At 35.3% G+C, this 21,380-nt stretch overlaps 1 protein-coding gene across 2 annotated transcripts in view; it reads left to right on the top strand.

Annotated features, from left to right (window-relative positions):
* The window catches only part of ASCC3 (activating signal cointegrator 1 complex subunit 3), a 241,478-nt gene that overhangs the window by 9,452 nt on the left and 210,646 nt on the right, over nucleotides 1-21,380 (top strand). For both annotated transcript variants that reach the window (XM_026038316.1, XM_026038315.1), the window contains 3 exons: nucleotides 2,148-2,291; nucleotides 3,125-3,275; nucleotides 5,662-6,245. In XM_026038316.1, the coding sequence (XP_025894101.1) occupies nucleotides 2,202-2,291; nucleotides 3,125-3,275; nucleotides 5,662-6,245 (825 nt within the window). In that variant the 5' untranslated portion in view covers nucleotides 2,148-2,201. Of the gene's footprint in view, nucleotides 1-2,147; nucleotides 2,292-3,124; nucleotides 3,276-5,661; nucleotides 6,246-21,380 lie in introns of those variants that run through there.

Below are 21,380 nucleotides of genomic sequence, written 5' to 3'. Positions count from 1 at the left end.
GTTCCTTGCTTATGGCAAAGAACAGGAAAGGCAGAGAAGCAGGAAGAGGACGTAAGTAGTTGCTGGAGATGCAAAGCAGAAGACTTCTCTGATGTAGTTAGTTACTTTTGTAATATAGGCAACAGTTTTATATACTTTTCAGTATAATGAAAAAGACCTTTGGAGATTATGTTCCACACTTACTTTTAAGTTGATCTTCAAACAGTAACATTTGAATGGTTTTGTATCTGAATTTTGTTTTAGTTAAGTGGAATGTGCTTTTATATTTTACTCTCTGTTATAAAATTTTCAAAGTTAAAGTAACATATGTTTCTACAAGAAGTAAAATAACCTTTAAGAGATACTGCCTCTCATCTTTACAAAGCTTTAGAAGGCTGGATGTTGTACCTCCTGCTTTACAAACAGAAGTTGCTCGAAAAGTTGCTTTTCTCTTATTGTTTTAAAGAGACAAGATAATGCTAAAAATCTCCAAACTTCATTTCCTTTTCTTAAAGTGTTTTAACAGAATGTGTCCTAACTGTCCTTACTTGATAGTAAGAAGAAAAAAAAACTAGTGCTTTTATTGTACTTTGTCTTTTTGCATTGTCTTTTTGTTTGTTTTGGTTTTATTTTGGAGGGGGAATGAGGAGAAGGGTGATAAAAGTTCGTCTTGCATCTCTGCATATAGGTCCTGCTAAATAGGATTTAATTGCTTCTGTCTTTTTTGGCACTTGTTCCCAAAACAAGCAGACCTTTGCGGGATCACCTGGTAGTACAGATGTTTCAGATCAGGTTTGTCAAATTTGTCAAATCAAAGCACATAAAAGGGATTTTTTCACCCTTATGGTGGCTGTGAAAAGAGCCAGCTACTAGTCAGTAGCTGTTCAAGTGTAAAGGCAGTGATCCACATCAATGAGCTTTATATGAGAGAAGGCAACCTATAGTATTTTTGGTTTTATTTTTCCTTCTGTTTTAATGTCTTTTATTCAAAATACCAGTTGCTGAGTCAGTGACATCTCTCTGTTTGTGACTGGAACGCTGCATCTGGATTTCTTCTTGAGTTATATTGCAAAGTTAATAACTAACATTAAAAGAAAGTCATTACATGCAGAAAAATATTAAGGCTAATTAAAGAGGGAATGCAAATAAGAAAGTGGAATTTAAGTTGTTAAATTCAGAATAGCTGACAGTCTTCCAGCATCCTAAGAAGGATGAGTACCATTACGTTTATGATATTATTAATATTATTAAATGTTTTGAAAATAATCTACATCTGTATCTGTTGCCACTAGGAATTGTAGCTGTGAATTGTAGTTCATTTAATAATTCAGTTGTGGGCACTTTGCAAAACTAAACAACTTTAAGCATAGTTTCTGCAAATGGCTTAGAATAAGTACAATAAGATGGAGACCAGATGTGTGATGCTCTGCAAATATGAGCCTCTTTCACACAGGAAATAAGAATGCCCATAAATAAGCTGTAATCCTGGAGAGAGTGCAGTGCTGTATAAATGTACGTATGCGTTTGCAGTTATGAGATAAAAACATCCCGAGGCATGCTTTTTCCAGTCTTCTGGTATTACTGCTTTGTTTTCTTATCACAGCTCAGTGATATACATATTGTGCTCTTTTTTTTTCTTTTCTTTTTTTCTTTTTTAAATATCTTAATTTTCTTCGCTTCTTTTGCTGCTTGAAAAACATTAAGCAATTGTCAAGAAGAAAATCTCTTTATCAGATCTGGAGGCAGTTAATGAACTAAGAACTACCACTGTGTGCTGGTTCAGAAGGAGTTTTCACATAGATTGTAATCACTTATTACTGTTTGGAGATAAAGTTTAATTATGTAGATATCACTATAATACTCTTGTGTTGGTAATGTTATGGGAGTAATTGCCACTGTGTCTCATTGATGATAACTTTACTATAGGGAAGAGAGAAAAGAAAAACATAGAGAGTAGCCAGCTCAATTGATTATTTATGCCCACTATATGTGCCCTTCACTTGCATCCTATTGAATTTTTATTATACATTTGATATTTTTCACATAAGTTGTATATTTGAAGTGGCAGCCCGGTTCTGTTTGCTCAAAAACGTCTTTCACCTTTCTGATGTGAATTTGTATTTGCAGCAATCAACAAGACTGTTTTTCTTCTTTTTGTTCTCATTTAGGTGCTTGAAGTAGGATTTAATTTCTCATCCTATGGATCACTGAATGAGTAATAAATGGCCTTACCTCGTCTTACAGGCGCTTTACGGTCATTCTCAAATGTCACTAAGCGTGATGATTATAATGGAGAACTGGGAGACTTAACGGTACAGATAATTTTTTTCTTTTCTTTTCCTTTTTAATGCATATTGTTGAATGTCAGAATATATGGTAAAAAATTTTTGTTTCCTTAATTTATGCCACTATTTTGTAATATAGGTAATGCATAATTTGTAATGCAGGTAAGATAAGGCAGAGTGAGTATAGTTTCTGGTGTGTTCCTTCCTAGATTCCTCCCTAAAAAGTTATATTTGCTTTAGCTATGTGATTTGTTTTGAGCCCTTACTTTCAGAGTGTGCTATGTAGATAGGGTAGTTTGGTAGGGTAGTTTGGCTGTATTAGGTGAGAACTGATATTTTGTTTCATGCAACTGTGACTTAGGTTGGGATTGGATTGTGTGTTTTTAGCCTTGAGCTTATGCAGAGCCAGAGAGCCAAATTTTCTGCCTTCAGATATTGAGACTTTGGGCTTTTCTGGCTGATGGTTTAGAATAAATTTAATGGTAATTAGTTTAGGTGCACTTTTCATGAGAATAATGCATTAAAATAGTATATGCCTTGTGGGAACCTCTAATTTCAAGTTACATTGGAATCCTAGAAGTTGTAAACATTTCTTGTGGTTGCAAGAAATTTGTTTTATGGAATATGCTCTTTTTGAAGAATACAGTAGTTTGTGTGTTTTCCCTCATCTCATCCTCAAATAAGAGGGTCAAAAAGATGTGATGGAGAAATGATTTGCAGTTGTTACTACATTGGAATTGAATGAATGAATTGAATTGAATGAATTGAAATGTGGGAAAGGTATGGATTTTTGTATCCAATTTTTAAAGGAATCACAATATTTTGAAATAAAAATGCATTAAATTATTTTCCATTTTCAGACTAAAAGATCAAAACTACAAGAACAGTTGCTGACATCTGAACTTACATGGAAAAAGATAATAAAGTTTGTTGATGACAATTTGGATAAGAAAGAACACCAAACTGTTAATGGTGATTTAAAAACTATATTACAAGCTGCAAAACAAATAGGTATGTTTTAATTATTTAGTAGCCTAATACTAGACTGTTTTTTCAACTTCTGTCTGCCTGTATGCTTATATAAAATTTCATTTCTACCTTGACTCCAGTCTTGCCTTGAAATATCTTTGAAATTCCAAGTAACTGAGATGTATACATCCAATTTACATTTGGTCCTCTCTCTTAATTTAAAATATGATTACACTTTTTACATTAATATTCTTGTTTCTGATAGTATTTTTATGTAGTTTCTGTTTATGATCAACCTTCCACGAAAGGAGGCAACAGTTTATTTTGCCCAATAGCACTTGGAGAAAAGAACAACACTGGTATTATCTTCTTTAATTCCACAGAATTTGTATCATGAAAAATTGGATTGCTGGATGGGTATATAGAAATTGAAAATGTTTTTTGCTTGAAAGGTGGTTTTGTGTTGAGGAGAAAAATTAATAATAAAAAAAATGTACAGCTGCCCACCTTCCAGCTACCTTTCATAGGATGCAACATGCTCAGGAAGGTACCTGCAATGTCCTCCAAAATTATCTGAATCTATCATCAGGTCACGTGGAGTGCTTGGGGCCTTTGGAGTGCTTGTGCTCTGAAATAAAAATGGAATTTGTTTCTCAAATTGTTGTTTGCATCAACTATGGGATTGGCCTAAAGTTAGCATGGAGGAAATGCTTTATTAATGAATGATGAAAGAAATAATTGTTGCACACGCATCTTCAGCAATTCACCCTCCCTTAGTTATTGGTAGGAGCTGCCTTTGCTGTGCTGCAGTGATAAAGGCAGGTTTGAGGAATATCTGGGAGATGTTGATGGGCAGGAGAGCACGTCCTCCACGCTGGCCCATCAGGTTGTTCCCCTGCCATCCAGCCAAGACGCCCACGTAAATATCATGTAAATATCGCCTACAATCCCCTCCTTGAACACTTCATCTCTTCAGATTAAAGAAGACTTCCGTACGGAAGTTCAAGAGAAGTAATGAGTTTTTAGACACCCTTTTTTTTTTTAACATGTTACATTTTTCAGTTTCTCAGTCTTGTTCATCTTGTCATGTGGAGCTTTTTCCTGTTACATTGCTGGGGAATAAACCCTTGCTTTGCTAAGGTTGCTCAGATCTCAACTGTATAGCACTAGCTAATAATCTTCCCAATGATTTCAGTCAGATGTGCCTTTTTTTGGTCTTTTTTTTTTTTTTTTTTTTTTTGTTAATGTCAGAAAGGGGAGACACAGTAGAACAAATCCGTAGGATCATGATTGTTTAGATAGCAGAAGTCAATTTTGAATACTGAAAGAGTGTAACTATCTTCCCTTTTCTCGAAAAGTGCCAATTTTAGTGGGATTTTAAAAAATAGATATTGTTCTTTTTAATAATATTAAACTTTAATAGGTCTTTTGAGTTAGTCATACCAGGGATGAATCACCAATGCAATCACTTGCATTTGACTTTGCTGGAGTTCTGCCAGTCAATCCTAATATAACTATAGAATTGACCAGATTAAGAGATCTGGACGATAGTAGCTTGTTGATGTTGACATTAAGCTTTTAGAATGTTTTAGAAGTTACAAAATCTTGTAAGAAAAGCAAATTCTACTTTAAAAAGTTGGAATAACCTACCAGACTTTGTAGAGCATACTTTTCTTTTTAATTAGAAAAATGTTCTACAGTTTCTCCTCTTGAAAACCTATATGCTATGGTTTTATGGGTTTTGTTTGTTTTTTACACTTGATGACATCTTTTGTTTATTAGTGACATTTTGGTTGCATATATGGAGTATTTACTTATGTTTTCCTCATGGACCTTGGATAACATTGATGTAAGAGGGATAAGTCGCGTTCTTCTCAAACATGCTTTCTTTTTTCACAATATGATTTAAAATAGCCTATAGTGGTAAACTTATGCACTGAATTTTAATTGATTTGGGAAAATTTTCTAATGAATAAAAATTCTGTAGTTCTAGAAAGAAGAATGTGGTATTTTACAGCTGATTTCTATATGTTTAGTCTATCATGAATATTCAGATTAGGTAGTGACTAAACATTGATACAAATTGGAAAACAAAGTGGATTTTTATTTCTTATTTCTACAGAGCTTATAAGTATAGTATCATGAATTGCTGACCTCAGGCAAGTTTTCTTCCCCTTGAAAAGTAAGAGAACATTAGCAATCTTTAGCATGAATTTCTATTAAAGAGGAGGGATAATGAAGACAGATGCTTTATTATTCTACCCCCACCTTCCTTGCAACCGCTGCTGTTTATAATAATCTTTGTTTCATTTCTCTAAGATACGTGGCACAAAATTGAATACAGTTATCTTACAGGCAGTGGAGGAGAATTAGTTTGATGTGTACATAGTTATGGTTGTTTTGGGGTTGTTTTTGTTTTCGTTAACAGTTGGAGCTGAAAATGGGCAAGAAGCAATTGAAAGTGGAGCTGTTTTTCTCTTTAAGACATTTCACGGGAAAGAATGTGTTGGTCACGACGAGACAAAGGCCATCAAGCAGATGTTTGGGCCCTTTCCATCATCATCTGCGACCGCAGCTTGTAATGCCACATGTCGAATCACTTCTCACTTCACTGAAGAACAGCTTACAGCCCTCATACAGATGGCTGAAGAACAAAATGGTGATAACAGAGTGTTCTTTGGTAAAAATATAGTGTTTTCATTTGACATGCATGGTTTGGATCACTCTGAGGAGCTGCCTGTAAATGGTGAGACTGATACACAGAAAATAATAACCTTAGATTACAAGAAATTTTTGAATAACCAACTGGATCACTTACAGAATTGCTATGGTGACAAATCTGACCGCAAGCCTGTGGAAAAAGTAGATGATTCTTTTTTGTGGTGTGAAGTTGGAAAGTATCTGAATGAATCTCAGGGGGGTACCCCCGGCGGGCCAACAACAGAAGATCTCTGCTGTACTCTGTACGAGATGCTTGCTTCTTCCAAAAGTGGTGATGAACTCCAGAATGAGGTACAGTAGCATATTAATCATGCTGTATTTAACTGGTGCACCGATGTGTATTTCTTTCCTACTGGATTGTGCCAATAGATTTCATTTAAGTCTTACCTATGTTTTGATTTGTCTTAAGAAAACTTATGTGGCAACATTTTAATCCACCAGTCAAAACAAATTTATGTGCATTTCCCCTTTTCCCCCATCACGTGCAGGATATTATATTTTTGGTCATTTGTCTAGCTTCTTCATACTTACAAATAAAAAAATAGCTATCAAATATAACTGTATCGAAGTTTTAGAGATTGTGAGGCTATTACTAAATAAATAAATAAATAAATCCAAATTAGCCAGAGTTTAATTTATTGATATTAGGCAGATTCTCACTCAAGTCCAAGAGCATTCCTGTTGTTGAATAGGAAAGGAAGTGAAAGGAAGGCTGGAGGACTGGGCAAGTAGAGCTTGTTATTTTAAAACTTGGTCATTCCATTAGTTTGGAATGTTTGGTAGGGAAATGAGGCAACGTTCACAGGAGAAGAGCAATGAAAGCTTAAAGGAGGGAGAATATTGCTGTGATGGTGGAGCTGTAAAGATAAAACTAGTTATGGGAAAGGGAGATAGGTGATTAAATTGAGCAGTGACCCCTCTTAGGTTGTATGCAGGAGAAGTGGATTAATGAAGCCAGCGGAAGAGATGATCAGTTTTTGAATGCTTTTAGGGGAAGGATTCCAGCCATTTCTTCATTACTTCTCCCATTTCTTTTCTTTTGTGTTTCTCAGTATGTTTCTCAGTTACACTTCCTTTTACTAATTTGCCTCACTTCCCCCTTTTTGATAAATAAATAAATTCAAAACTTAGCAACTTTTCAGTAAGATTTAAAATACAGAAAATTGGTTCCAGACATATTAAAGTTGAGATGGGCAAGATAGGCAGCCCTGTGAAGTCAGCATAATGAGAAGTTGCAGGAAGCTGCTCATTAAGGATGCAGCTTTTCTTCTTACCTAAAACTGATGCAGAAACCAGAAATACTCTGGTTTAGGTAACTGTGTATTGAGTATCTGCTGTACTGTGATAACCCTAATTGTTGAAGTTCTTTGGTGCTTAGAGGAGAGCTACTGGCCAATTCTTTTCCATGACCTTGCTTCACGGCACTCCTCAGGGTTTCATCTGAGGTATTTTCTGTATCTGATTATTTTCATAGAAGTTTTCTTCCTATTTGAGAACCTAAACTTGAACATAATGGGAGCCTGACCTAATTTGTACTATATTAAAATATTTTTGAGACTTCTTTGAAAGTTTTATCGATCTCTGCAAGCAGAAAATGTGCTAAGTCCTATGAAACATAGGGGAAAAAAATGCATTTACCCTAGAAAATGTGAAGTCTATTATTTGGAGAGAAGAAAAGATTTCCAACATGTTTTTTTTTTTTTTTAATGTAGTTGCAGGGACTGTAGAAATACTTCTGTGCTTTTGCATAATGCTTAGTTAAGTTTAATTTGTAGAATATTAAGGAAAATGCTTGAAATACACCACTTGAAGCAGAAGAAACAAATGTGTTTTTATTTGGCAACATTATGATCATAATGGATCATTAAACCAACAGGGAGAAAGTGCAAGCCAGCAGTTTTTGTACAAATGATTAGCAAAGACTTCCTTTTGTGTTTGAAACAAAGACTTTCTGGTAAATTATCTTTCTCTGTGGCTTGCAGGAGTTGTAGTTTGATTATATGGAAAAAGTATACACTCTTCTGGAGAGGAAAACTAATATTTCCCTTGATTGGTGAAACCTGCATCTTTTTGGATTTTAGCAATTTTTAGTAATAAAAAAGATGCTTCTTTCTCCCCGTTCTGCTCATTATTTTCCTCCATGTCTCTCTGAAGCCATAAAAATCATTCTTTGCTGTTGAGTGCGAGTGCTGCATGGTTAGCATACTGCTTTCTGCACCAATCTCATTAATTCATTACTTAATACACAATACATATGGGGGGGGCATAAAACCAGTTTAAAACTAATCACCTTTTGTTAAAAACTACCTAATATTTGTGCTATGTGATCTCTAAGAGTAGTCATGAACAGATTTTTTTTTTCCCAATTTTGGATTTTTGGCTTCATTTAGGGTTTTTTTCCATTATAGCAATTTTGCTGGTGGCATCACTGTGAGCAGATGGTGTTCTTTAACCTAAAGATAACCCATTTGTGGAACTAGGTCATTGACTTGCAATATGAAATGGTGTGACACGTGTGTGTCTGATCATGCATATTGAAAATATTCCATTAATTGGGTAGATGCACGTTTACTAAAGTCTCTGTGCTCTATGAAATTCTTTTGTCCTCTGTAAACCAAGAAAAAAGAGCCATTCATACGAAAGGATATTTCTTTGCAAATGAAATCCAGATCTTTAAAGTATATTTGCATATTTTAAAAGTGCTGTTCTTTGCTCTTCTTCTCTATTCTGTTTAGGAAGAAGCTGTTATGTTTATTAATAAACAAAAAAAGAATGTAAAGACTATGCTCATGATAAAGATATTGGGAAATGGACTTCTTGAGAAGAATCTCATTGCATTCTTTTAAACAAAAGTTACAAACTTGGCTTACCAAAGCACCATACAAATATGACCATTTATAGTTCAGTCCGGTGGTGTTTTGTATGTTTGTACAGACACATAAAAATGCTTATTTTTTAACTATGTAATCACCTCTAGAAAAGAAAATTAAATATGCATTTTTTCCCTATAACTGTGTAGCCTAGTTAGTGATCAGCTAGGTGAAAGAAAGATGTTGTCCTTTGTTTTCTCTTCTTAAAAGTATTCCACATTTCCCTTGGGATGATTTATTTATTTTTCTGTGACACCTTCCTCTTGACTCTTAATTAGAGGAAAATTGATTCTTACACTTTGAGTGAGATGGGAGTTAACGTTTTGTGGCTCTATGGGACATTTGCTTTTCAAAACAAGTCTAGTAAAATGTATGGGAGAAAAAGTCTAGTAAAATGACATGTCAGATAAACAAGGGCATGCTTTTTATCACATAGCAGATTTTGATGATGAATGTGAAATGATGATGGTGTTATAACAAGCCCGTTATTTAGAAGCAGGAATGCCATTGACAAACATAGAGTTCAGAGTTAATAACCATTGCTGCTTATTTATCTTTTTAAATTATTTTTTAAATTGAGACTAGTATGCTGTGCATTCCTCAATTCTTGTGCTCAGCGTCTACTTCATGACACTTTTCAAATAAAGACTTGAGGAATCTGAAAGCATCTTAGCAACTTTGATCTCAGCTTCTCTCAGGTGTTTAGAGACTGTTTGGTTTGACAGTGCAATTCTCAGAGCGTGCTTTTTCTTCCTCTTGTGAATATTTTTCATAGTTTATCTAAAAAATATTTCTGAAATTTTATTTTGAGGATGTCTGTTTCTATTTCTGCAGTGATGAAGACAGGCATTACCTCTTTATGATAATACAAAAGGGAGATTTTCCTACAGAGATAAAATATTACAGGCAAACATTTGGTGGAATTAGATTTGTGTTAAGATCTAACTACTACTGCATAGATTATGGAATGGATTCATATTTTAGCCTCAGGAAAGAACCTCACACCAACAAAATGAAGATACAAAAATATCATTTAGTGTATTGTGTTGGATTAGACAATATTTCCAGGACAAAATAATGTTAAATGCTCTGTACCTTTGTTTACTTAAACATATGATATACTTCTTATCTAAAATGTATGGCATTTACTACTTAGGCTTTTTTTTTTTCCTTTGTTTATAATCTCAACTGTCTTCAGGCTCATTGAAAGGCAGTATACACATGTATTTCAACTAAGGTGTCCAGGGCTTCCACCAGTTAAATACACACCTAGCTGTTTTGCAAACAGTGATAGTGGGGAACAAACCTGTTCCTTTCTGTTGTATTTCTAGGAAAATGTCACTGTTAATCATTCCTCAAAAACAGGCGTGATTCAGAAGTGTGATCATGCCTGTGAAGTGGGTTCTGCCTCCCTGTAGTAAACAGCTGGGAACATGTAGGTGACCCAGTGACAGACCAATGGGTTGTAATACAGAGTTTCAAGATGCTGAAGCCTTCCTGAAGGCAACACCTGAAGTCAAAAAAGTACAGGTTGTAGCCTGTAGGGCTGTATGCTCAAAAGAAGGAAGTCAAGAGTCAGCTGTATAGTCATTAATAGCGCTATTTGTATATTCAATTATTAAAGCCAGTGTTTGTAGCTTTATGATTAAAAGTCAATGCTTTCATGCTTATTTCAGAATGGAAATTCATGGACAGTTTAGCTGTTTTAGGAAGAATAAGTTTTTTCCCAGTGTGATATTTGTGCTTCTCTATATTCTTGATGTAGCAATGGGCTTTTAAATGTTTTCCTGGTACTCGTCCATGCAAAGCTCTGTGATTTCTGAGAATACTGCCTGTAACCTTTATTATTTTTTTTTTAATCTACTTCTCCCACATTTTTTTCAATTCATCTACATTGGTTCTGTTGCTGTACCCTAAGCCCATCATAAATGTCTGCCAGGGTGCTCTCTTGGTCTAACCTGTAAAGGTTCTCAGGTTCAGGAGCAAGAGGATTTAACTAATTAGTCCATTCAGTTAAGTGTCAGGAAGCTCCTCTGTGTCTTGCCTTCCTGAAAAACAAGTGGCAGAAAAGTGAAGGTAAGCAAGTTCTGCTTAAACTTTCATGGCATTTAGAAGCAACTCTTTTTCTGTCATTGACACAAGATCATAAACTAAGGAAGATTCATTTTCAAGAATGTAAACTACTTTGTACTAACTTTTCCTGTTCAAACTGTCCCGAGTGTCTTGTTGTGTAGATGGTTAGAACCAATCCATGCTTTAGTTCACTTTCTGACATTATTTGGGGCAGTTTTTGTGGTTAGAACCAATCTATGTTCTAGTTTCCTTTCTAGCATTATTTGGGACAGCTTTTATGGTCATTTGTTCCTGGACTACACTCGTCCTTGTATTGAAATCAGTTTTAAAAATGGTCATTGAAAAAGTGCATTCGTAACTTGTATTCTAAATGAAACTACCTGCTTTCAATGCTGCTTTGCATTTCATTTCATCTTCCGGTGATTTCTTGCCAACTTCATAATTCTTCTACTTTCGTTTTCCAAAGATCCTCATATAGAAAACTGGACTTCATCTAAAGCACTGCAGATATGAGAAACCTGTCATTCATTTTCTAGATAAAGTGTTAGATGAACTAATGAATAGCCCATGCTGTATTTATGCCATCCTTCATTTACCTGCAAGTCTCTTTTTCCTCAATATCTCCTTTTTAACTTTTCTTCTATCATAGCAATATTATTTTTCAGGCACAGTGTAATTAGATTTATAGATGTGTGCTCCCTGACCTACAATTTCAAGTGTCAGCTTTTGAAGATTTATGAGAGATTGTTGTGCATGGAAGCTGCAAGGACAGTGAGCACTCTGATTTTTTTTTTTTTTCCGAGCTTCAGTATGATCCTTTTCTTTTTTGTTTTTTTTTTCTTAGCACTCTTATGTGCAAGATCAAATGCTATTTTCTTTTAACCAGAGACAAATTGTTAATTTTACTTTAAAATTAAGTAAAGAAACAGGAGTTATCCACTGATATGAGTGAGGAAATTAAAATGCATAGCACTGGATGATAGGCTTTTTTTTTCCCCTTACCATCTCTGAGGATGTCTTTACTATCTATTCTGTCAAAATGATGATGTTACTTTTTAAATGATAGTCTGATCACAAAATAAAGTGTGTCAGGCTTTACCAGTATTGTCCCTTTACTCTGGAGAAGACTTACCGTCAGCTAAAATTCTCTACCTCTGTTGCTAATGCTCTCAGAGATAGTTACTAGAGATACTCAGTTCATTGTGCTTATAAAATGGGGAGGGAGGCAGGAGTACAGAGCAAAAACTATGAGAACTATTTGTAGTTCTTAAATTAGGAAATTCCAACATTTAATTTGACATTAGTTTGACCAAGGTACAGAAAATTCCATTTAAACATAAGAGCAAACCTTTTACTGTGGGAGTCAGTGGAACCCTGGAGCAGGTTGCCCAGAGTGGTGGTGGAACCTCCATCCTTGGGGATGCTCTGGCCTGGCTGGACACGGCCCTGAGCAACCTGCTCTCACCCACTTTGTGTCAGCGGAGCGGCTGGAGCAGAGGCTCTCAGGGGTCCCTTCCAACCTCTCTCCTTGGAACTGAAAAAAGATGGAAGTTATTAGAGAAAAGTCTTTACCACTTCCACTCTCAGCTGTGTTTTAAACTCAATCTACCTTTTTACCTGATGGATTTTTTCATTGAAATCACCAAATTTAACTGTGTGCTGTTCCTTAGACCAATATGTTACTTCTTGAGTTCAAAAACTTGTTTTTAAAGTGTTCTACTGACAAGGCCTTGTTAGTGGAATCTAATAATAAATAAGTGGAGTGGACCTTTTAAATTAAGTACCTGCATTTTAACCTTTTGTATAACTTAATTAATGAATTACAGGATACAGGAAATAAATAGTCCTTGTGTTGCTTGTAATTTTAATTAAGTTGTAAAGTGACCTTGATTTCAGATGTGTTAAATTGGTCTCCTAAATTAAGTATCTATAAATAAAGGGCATTTGTTATTCAGAGAAATCATTCATTTAGTTTCCTGCAATAAACAGGAATCCGTAATGGTCATTTTTCTCCTGAGACAAAATACGGTCTCGGTGTACATGATCAAATTTCTAAAACCAGTTGGAAGCTTAACATTACTTATTTGAACATTTAATTCTTTTTTTAACGTGTAAGTTAAGACAGATATGAGAAACTTCTTTTTGGCACTTTACATTATGACATTACACTGAAATACAATTCCGCTGGAGACATTCCATTTTAGAGCTTAAAATGCAAACCAGTACAAAAGGCATTATTAATTTCTGCAGACTGTGCACACTTATTACATACTTCAGGTGGATGAATGGTAGTGCAAAATCAATGCAGCACAAAGTTACATTACTTCAGAAAAAGGCTACGCAGTGTGTATAGATTTTTTGAGTACGTATTTTCCAGCTAATGGCCGGGTGTGCTGTTCCTGTCAGTAGCACACACTCTGCAAGCACTGTGCTTGGTATTGACTTGTTTCTTCAGCACCCTGAAACAATGTTTGATTTCACAAGTAACGGGAATTTTAGTATTGCATTTTACAAATAAAACCTATGTTTTAGCTAGTAGCATTCAAGACCTGAGAAACACTTAACTCTCTTTTTTCTAACCTAGATTTTCAGGTCTGTGCAACAGTGATCCCTAGTCAGTCTGAATATTTAATATATATTTAGGAACTCTCGTGTCTTCGGAGTTCATAGATTAATACTGACTGTGATGACTGTTGTAGCATTTCATTCTTTTCAGATACTCACATGCTAATTTTAAGCTAATACTTTTCATATACACTGTGTATGTCCCAAGGGAGAAGCGGTTGAGAAGCAGCGTGTATTAGCAGTGCAGAGAGTAGTCAGCTCCATCTCCGTGTTGGACTCCTACTTTTGGTTGGCCCAGTGCATGCTAAGCTTGTTTTCATATGCTGTGTGGACATAACCTGACCTTACAAGCTGATCAAAAATGTAATTACTAAATTGATTACAAAAATGTAATGTGCAGACATGAAAACGTGTGTAATTTTCTCTATATTTTTCACTTTAAAAATGAAGTTTTAAGCATTTTTAAGCATTTGGCATGAAGCGTCACCTTTGTAGAATGCTTAAACGTTTGCAAAGGCCAATATTAGGCCTTAAAGATTCAAGATTCTGCTTCTGGAAAGTGTGTTTTACTTGTCACGAAGCAGTCTGCTCTTGAGCAGCTCGCTGCTCTAAGAAGGATCTCTGCAGCCTGCCAAAGCTCTGTGGCTGTTCTGTGTAAGCCACTGATCTTTGCTTCACATTTAGGACTCTCAGCTGCACATTTGTCCCCTGTCTGAAGCGGAACCAGAAGTGCTCTGAGCAGTCCCTGAAATTGCTGCCTTCTTCCTTCTGTGCTTTTCATCAAGCCGTCATGAGCTGGGGAAATTCAAGTTACTTTTGGCTTCAAAATGAGCTTTAGTAGAATACGTGATCAATAAAAATAGTTTCAATCAATTTGTACAAAATATGAAATACAGCATAAAGCGTGAGGGTCTGATCAAACTGTAACTGTTGATGAATGAGAAATTATATTGACTACAAACTGTAGTCAATATAGATGTAGATGAAGGGGTTGACTTTGTCCAAAGTGGGGAAAAAAAAAAAAGAGGAAAAGTGAATGTATTTTGAAGATCGGTTTAGACTCTAAAATGATTGAATGCTGATAGTTCAGGAATATGTATCATAAAAGCTTAGTATCATTTACATCAATTTTCCTTGGTTTCAGAAGCTTTTTATTTTTGCTTTTTTTTGCTACTTCTGTTATCCTGTACCATATCTATATATATAAAGAAATCTGATTTTTATATCATTTATATATATATATAAATGTTTATATTTGATATTTCACAGGCACAGCCAAAAAAAAAAAAAACCCACTATTTCAAAACAGGATTGTACTTCTATGTCTTTCTATTTTTCTATGGGAAAATTTTGCCACTTAAAACAAGGATTTAGTATTGCTTTTATTTTTTTTGAGACTTTCCCACAGAGGAATTTGATGTCTGGCATTGAAGTCTCACTGGTTAGTCATTCTTTACAGGTTTTAGACAATTTAATGCACCCAGTGTTACAGTGGTAACAGAATAGTCTTAGGCAAGTGATTTAGGCAGGTATAGTAATAAATTCACAAAACATAAACTAAAATTAAATGTTACTGGTATTTACACAGCGTAGTCATATTGCAACTTTGTTCTTTTTTAAGGTAGAAATTTAAGCTAGATTTGTTCTGTGATTATTTTGCTGATTTAATGCCTTTCAGTAAACAGCTTGTTGTAGACAGAGCATTTATGTACCTGAACTGACTTTTTGAGTTGCCATGTTTGTTAATTTAGTTAGCAGTTGCTGAAACTGAAAGTTGCTTCACAACATCTTTAAACATGCCTTAACACAGGAAAAATACAGATGCAGAAAATAAAAAATATGCTGTTGAATATGTAGATTAAAAAAATAGCCTCTACTGAAATTCTTTGTCTTAACCTTGTCTTAAGACCTCAATATCTTTATTACCCACAGTAATGAACAGCACATGCAGCTCACTACCTGCTCTAATGAGAATCACTATAGGTGTCGCCAGATTTTTTCAGTGCTCAGCCAGTTGATCTGAGGTGCAGAATGTGTAAATTTAGACCATGTCTTGAGAGGGAAGGCAGTTTGAGTAGATGACTTCACCAATGATATAGATAGATATATATGTATATAGCAGGTGATTAAAAAATTTGGAAAGGGAGCCACAAGAGGTCCACAGTAGAGAAAGCAGAACACGAAATGAAATATGGAAAACCGAGTAGATGAAATATGAAAAAAAAATAATTGTCAGTCTGGCTTGATGCGAAGTAGCAGTAGCACAAACATATTTAGTGTGGGAGTAATGCATCAACTGATTGTGGCTTGCAGAAAAAGGCACGCAAAGAGAGGGAGGGGATAGCAATAGACTGGCAGCATAATACAAACGTTTTATAAATATTGGCTGTTCTTGTTAGTGAGGAAAAACCTCACCACAAGCCTTGGTCAGCTTTCAAATTCTGTGAGCTGTTAATTTTCATAGTTAACAGAAATGCACATGAGCATCAGCCCTGAGCTCTTGCACATTCCTTGTGAGATGTTTTTCAAATCCCAAACTGGAAAGTTTGATTACATTCAACTGCTTATATAATAACCAGTTTGATGTTTGAAAGTCATCCTATTAATGCAATATCTTTTATAAATACTGTACAGAACCTTCAAGATGCTCCAAGTTGTCCAATTGTTAGTTTTGCAAATGGAAGCTCAGTTGCGTGTGAGGGCTTAAGCAGACACCAAGAACCAAGATAACCAAGATGTTACTTTAGTGAGTCTTTCAATGCAGATTTTTGTACTGCACGTAATGAGAGAGATTCTCAGCTCTCTTTACTGAAGGGAATTAACACATGTTATATTGATGTGTTGCTGTATCTGTGACCTACTTTTTACTCACAGTTTTAACTTTTTAAGATCTGTGGACCATCCCCTTTCTGGGAATCTGAAGTTTTTGTCATCCAACCTTTTATCTGGTATTGTCTTTTGCTATATTGAACAAAACCTGAAGGGATGGTTAAAAGCTTACTGAAAGAACACATAGGGCCCTTGAAAAATTATATAGGATTTATTTAGGGTTTTATTATGGTTACATCTTTTGTTTTTGTTTCTGGTGCCCTCTTCAAGCTGCCTTAGCAGCAAGTGTTGCTGATCTTACTAGAGATCTTAAAATTAGCTATGCTTTTAGAAAACTTATATAGGAGCCTTGTTTAAATGTTTATGAATGATTGTGAATCCCAGGCTTCAGCACTGTTGGTTAGGAAACATGGAAGCGTAGTATCCACATTTTTTCTAAGAGACTTGTTCAAGTATGTGGGATTAAGTTAAGGACAGGAATTGATCACAGCCTGAAAATATATTACTTATTTCAGAATCCCCCTATTTTCTCTTTTTTGTCATTATTTACTTAAGTCCTCCTGGAAGCCATTGAGAATCCTGAGTTCTGCATCTCTTGGTGAATTCATCAGGACTCTTCCATCTATGCAGAATTTATCAAACTTTTACCAGGGTGCTTTAATAAGGACATGTTGAATTTCCATTGTCTCTATTATATAACTATAGAACTGTTTAGTAACAGTCGAGGTGTTAGGTTTGTCTCCCAGAATTGTCACACACAAGTTTATTCTTGCATATTGTTTTCATATTAGAAACCAAAAATCAAGAAGTCTTTGATGTTATTTCTGAATTAAAATCAATTAACAAGTTGTAGTGTGAGACTATTTGAAAGAACAGTATCAAAAAGCTCTTGTGTAAAATCTATTTTATGCTAATGTAAATACTTATTACATATATGTGAAGTTTTAGCCATGTGAAAAATTTAGATACCGTAGATATCTATCATGATCAAGTCAACATAACTTGATCAGTATTTTCTTAAAAATATCTTTAAAATATAACATTAGTTTTAATTTGGTATATGCATATAACCTTGCATCACAGATATTTCATGTCAAGGCAGCTTGTCTCATAAAATATATATGGTTTTAAGCTTCAAAGTGGCTCTTCCTTGTCTTTTGTAAAAGGATATTCTACCCTTAGAAATTAGCATATCACAAAGCTTATTCCCCCATTACTTGGTCCATTAAAAGCAAATATCCATTATGGAAAGTACAGGCATCTGTGAATCACCCCTGTGATATTTGATCATTGTCATCATCAAAGCTTCTAACTTGGTATGACTCTGGTTTCTCAAACTCATATTCTTTTCTTTGTAATTTTATTAAAATTGCTAAGAATTTTATATTCATGCTATACAAAGCTTGATTCTTATTGTTCTTGACCATAAAGCTTACCTTTTCACATTTTATATAGGGAAAATAATCTAGTTATTTTTGATAATTTTCTCTTCCCTGAGTTTGGCCCATCTTTTTGAAATCAGTAGTATACAGCTTGGTTGATGTCCAAGGACAATGGAAACCCCAAGGATGATAAGAAACTCTGGCTTTTTGTGAAGAGAGAACCGTGCTGTCTCGCTTCATAAGCAGCCAAATTAAATGAAGTTGAGTTGCCTTTTGGGAACAGAACTTTTTTTATTTTATTTTTTTAAAAATGGAGAGCCACACTGAGAACCAAGACTTGTACCTTCTGGTGCCAGCAGCTGATTGCTCTCCTTCTCTGTAGCTGTTCCTCTTTCCTGTCAACTCCTTCAATTTTGCTCTGAACTACAGGGGGTTTTGTATCTTTGAGGTGGAATGAGGCTTGATCTTTTCATGGTAACTTTTGAATCAGCTTAAATATGTCATTAAACTTAATGAGATTTTTTTTTTTTTTTCTAGAGTGGGCCAGACTATAGTTGGTGGAATTTTTGACATTTTTTTTTTTTAATCCTGAAAAGGTCTTTTCAAGTCCAATTGGAGACGTGAAAAACTACAAGACATACAGGAAATGCAGTCAGATGCTATCTGAAAGATTAAGACTTGCTGATTATCTAGACACAAAATCAAGCTCCTGAAAAAATGATTTTATGGAAGAATGGGGGAAAAAAGTGGCAAATTGCAGCTGCTAGAGCCATAGAATTCACAAATTCAGATTTTCTGTGATTTTGTAATCCGCGGTTCAAATTATGCTATTTCTAGTGTATTGTGAGTACTGCAGCTTTTCCTGCTGAGAAAGAGCTTGTGTAGGAGTCTTTACTGATGCATTTACTTGTGTGCAGCAATGTAGCTGAACTGCAACTTTTCTGACAATAAGCAGAGAGGCAAAAAGAAGAGTCATTTGTGTTTCTCTCCTTTATCTGGCCACAAAACATCTCCAAAAATTTTTATCCCTTTGTCAAATGTGGAAATTACTTAAGAGGCCTAAAACTTATTTGGTTGTGGCTTTCTGATGCACCGTTAAATTTCACGTGTGTTTCCCTAGAAAACTGGACTAAAAAAAAAAATCATATTTCCTTACCCAGGTAAGACTAGCTTTGTCCTCATCAACTTTTCTGCATGCTCCTAAAGGAACAGAGGAGGCTGTATTTATGACAGAAAAAACCCTACCTTGTTTTCTTTTTACTTGCTTGAGCACATAGGAACTCAGGGTCTTGCAGTGAATGACCTGTAGTCATCCCCATGGACAGTGTTTATTCGAGGAAGCTTTTGCTGTGCCTGGCAAGCGTTTGTGGAGAATCTTAAAATTTTGATTAGCAATCCTAATTGGATAACCTTACTTTTATTATTAGGGTCTCATGTTTCCTATTCATCACCCAATGTTGTTCAGCAACACAAATTGAATGTTTGGCTTTCCGGTGTTTGCTTGAACGTCGCCACTACAGAAGTGTCGGACTATGGATGAGTGGTTCTGGGCTCAAATAAATTGTTCCCAGTTTGTCAGGTTGTGGAATTGTTTTTGTTTATGAAATCTAAAGTGTTTGTTTCTAGAAAACAATTTGGTCTAATATAAACATTTTATAAATATTTTAAATCTTAACACTAAAACCATTTTAGGTATTTTATACTGATACAGAAATTTCCTCTACAAATCGATGCATTCTGCTGATTAAAGTCAAAATTTCTTACTCCTGTTTCTAATTTGCTCTTTGTTCTCTGTACAGAATGAAACAGGCTTCTGCAGTCTCGTAATGAAGTTATGCTGCCTGAGACTTCTTATTTCTTTATGCTGCCTGAGACTGTAGGAATCTGGATTTGTATTATTGCAGTAGCAATGCAGTCATCTGTGTAGTGTCTTTATAAATAAGCATTCAGTAATTCCAAATTATCCTGTACTGAATTCAGGAACTGCACCTGCTTCCTCTGCATAGAAAAGTGGCAAATGCAGTTGCAAGGTAATTTTGGCTTATTTTTCAAGATTCATAGACAGCTCATCTCAGGATACTTCTGAGGTTTAATAGTTGTTTAAGGAATCACGTAACAGCAAATATTTCTAACCTTAAGTAAGTTTTCAGGGCTTCAGTTTCAGAGGCATGACAGGGGTCTGCTGTTGGCATAACAGCAGAAAATGTGGCAACTGATATTGATGTATTTCTCATTGTCCTAATTGATAGACTAAATTGGCTGGATGTATGTTGTAACTGTATGTTTTAAATTTGAAAATCAGGGCATCTGCATTACGTTTCTAAACAATCACCAGCACACCAACTTGATAAAACACTGATGATGATGGTACCTCTTTTGAATCTTCTTATAAGGAAAAATATTTTTTGTTCCAGTTGCCCCCTTCCCCGTAATTTATGAATTTCATCGTGGTTTAATTTTAGGTTGAAATTTAGTTTAAAAGAAATCTCTTACTCCTAACACATGGCACCTATACACTATTTTTTAAGTAATTAGCTGTGATGTTTTAATATTATTCCCATTGTTATTTTTCATACTGTGTTTCTTTTATACTTGTGTGTAGCTAAGTAAAATTACAGAAATATACAGAAATACAGAACATATAGAAATATAGAAATAGAGAATACAGAAATACAGAAATAGAGGATGCTGCCTATGTGCTTAAGGGAGAGAGAATGAAGAAGTACGACTGACTGTGTCTTTATTTGTTCATTGAATTTGCACTCTTGGACTAAAAACCTGTCCTGTGCTCAAGGCCTGGCTTCCAACATCCTGTTGCACTGCAAATGCACCAGTGAGAAAAGTAACTGGGAGCTGAATGCTGAGTGAGAATTTGTCCTGAACATGTCACGTCCCAAAGATAACGTTATATGAAATCTTTTTCATCAGGTTCCTTACCCAACTTTGTTCAATCTTTGAACTTCCATCTTTATTCTAGGAGTATTTTTAGAATTTTGCTGCTTTTCTTGATTTGCCTGTTTCCAAAATCAAGCTTATTTTATTCCAATTGCCTCGTGAAAGTGAAATACAGAATTGAAGAGTAACTACTCCCAAAACTCAAAGTCTTTAAGGATTAACTTACAATGACAAGGAAGACTTTTCATTTATTCTCCTGGCACTGAGTTCTGCTCAGGGCTGTCTGAGAAGCAGCTGCTTGTTGCTAGTGACAATTCCAGCAGCCAGGCACGTTGTTCTGCCATTCCTGACCCTCTGGGATCTCAGCATAAGCATTACCTACCCCATGGATGGCAGTCAGAGATGCATTTTTGCATGCAAGTAGCTTCTCAGCTTCACTCAGTTTCAAAGCATTTCGAATGTTCTTGTCCTGTTTCCTGGTGGATGCAGATGTAGTTATGCTGAGTTTGCTAATACTCTGTGCAAATTTCCTGGGTAGAAATGATTGTGAGGTTTGAGATATCATTTCTGTATGCATGACCTTAATGTGTATACAAAAATGATATGTTTGAGAGAACTGTATTACTTTTTCATATGTCTAATACCTGTTTTTAGTAACTCTGTTAGGAAAGTATGCTTTCTCTGACTATTTTTGTTTTAATCAACCTGTGTAAAACTTGGCAGTAGAGAAAAACCTCCCTCTGTGTGTCCCTCCCTCTGTGTGTCCCTCCCTCTCCCCCTCTCCCCCTCTCCCCCTCTCCCCCTCTCCCCCT

The sequence above is a fragment of the Nothoprocta perdicaria genome, unplaced genomic scaffold (assembly GCF_003342845.1).
Source record: "Nothoprocta perdicaria isolate Ctin4 unplaced genomic scaffold, notPer1 scaffold_207, whole genome shotgun sequence".
In the NCBI taxonomy this organism is placed as follows: domain Eukaryota; kingdom Metazoa; phylum Chordata; class Aves; order Tinamiformes; family Tinamidae; genus Nothoprocta; species Nothoprocta perdicaria.
Note: the sequence above shows the minus strand (reverse complement) of the source record. Positions and strands in the feature narration are given on the sequence as shown.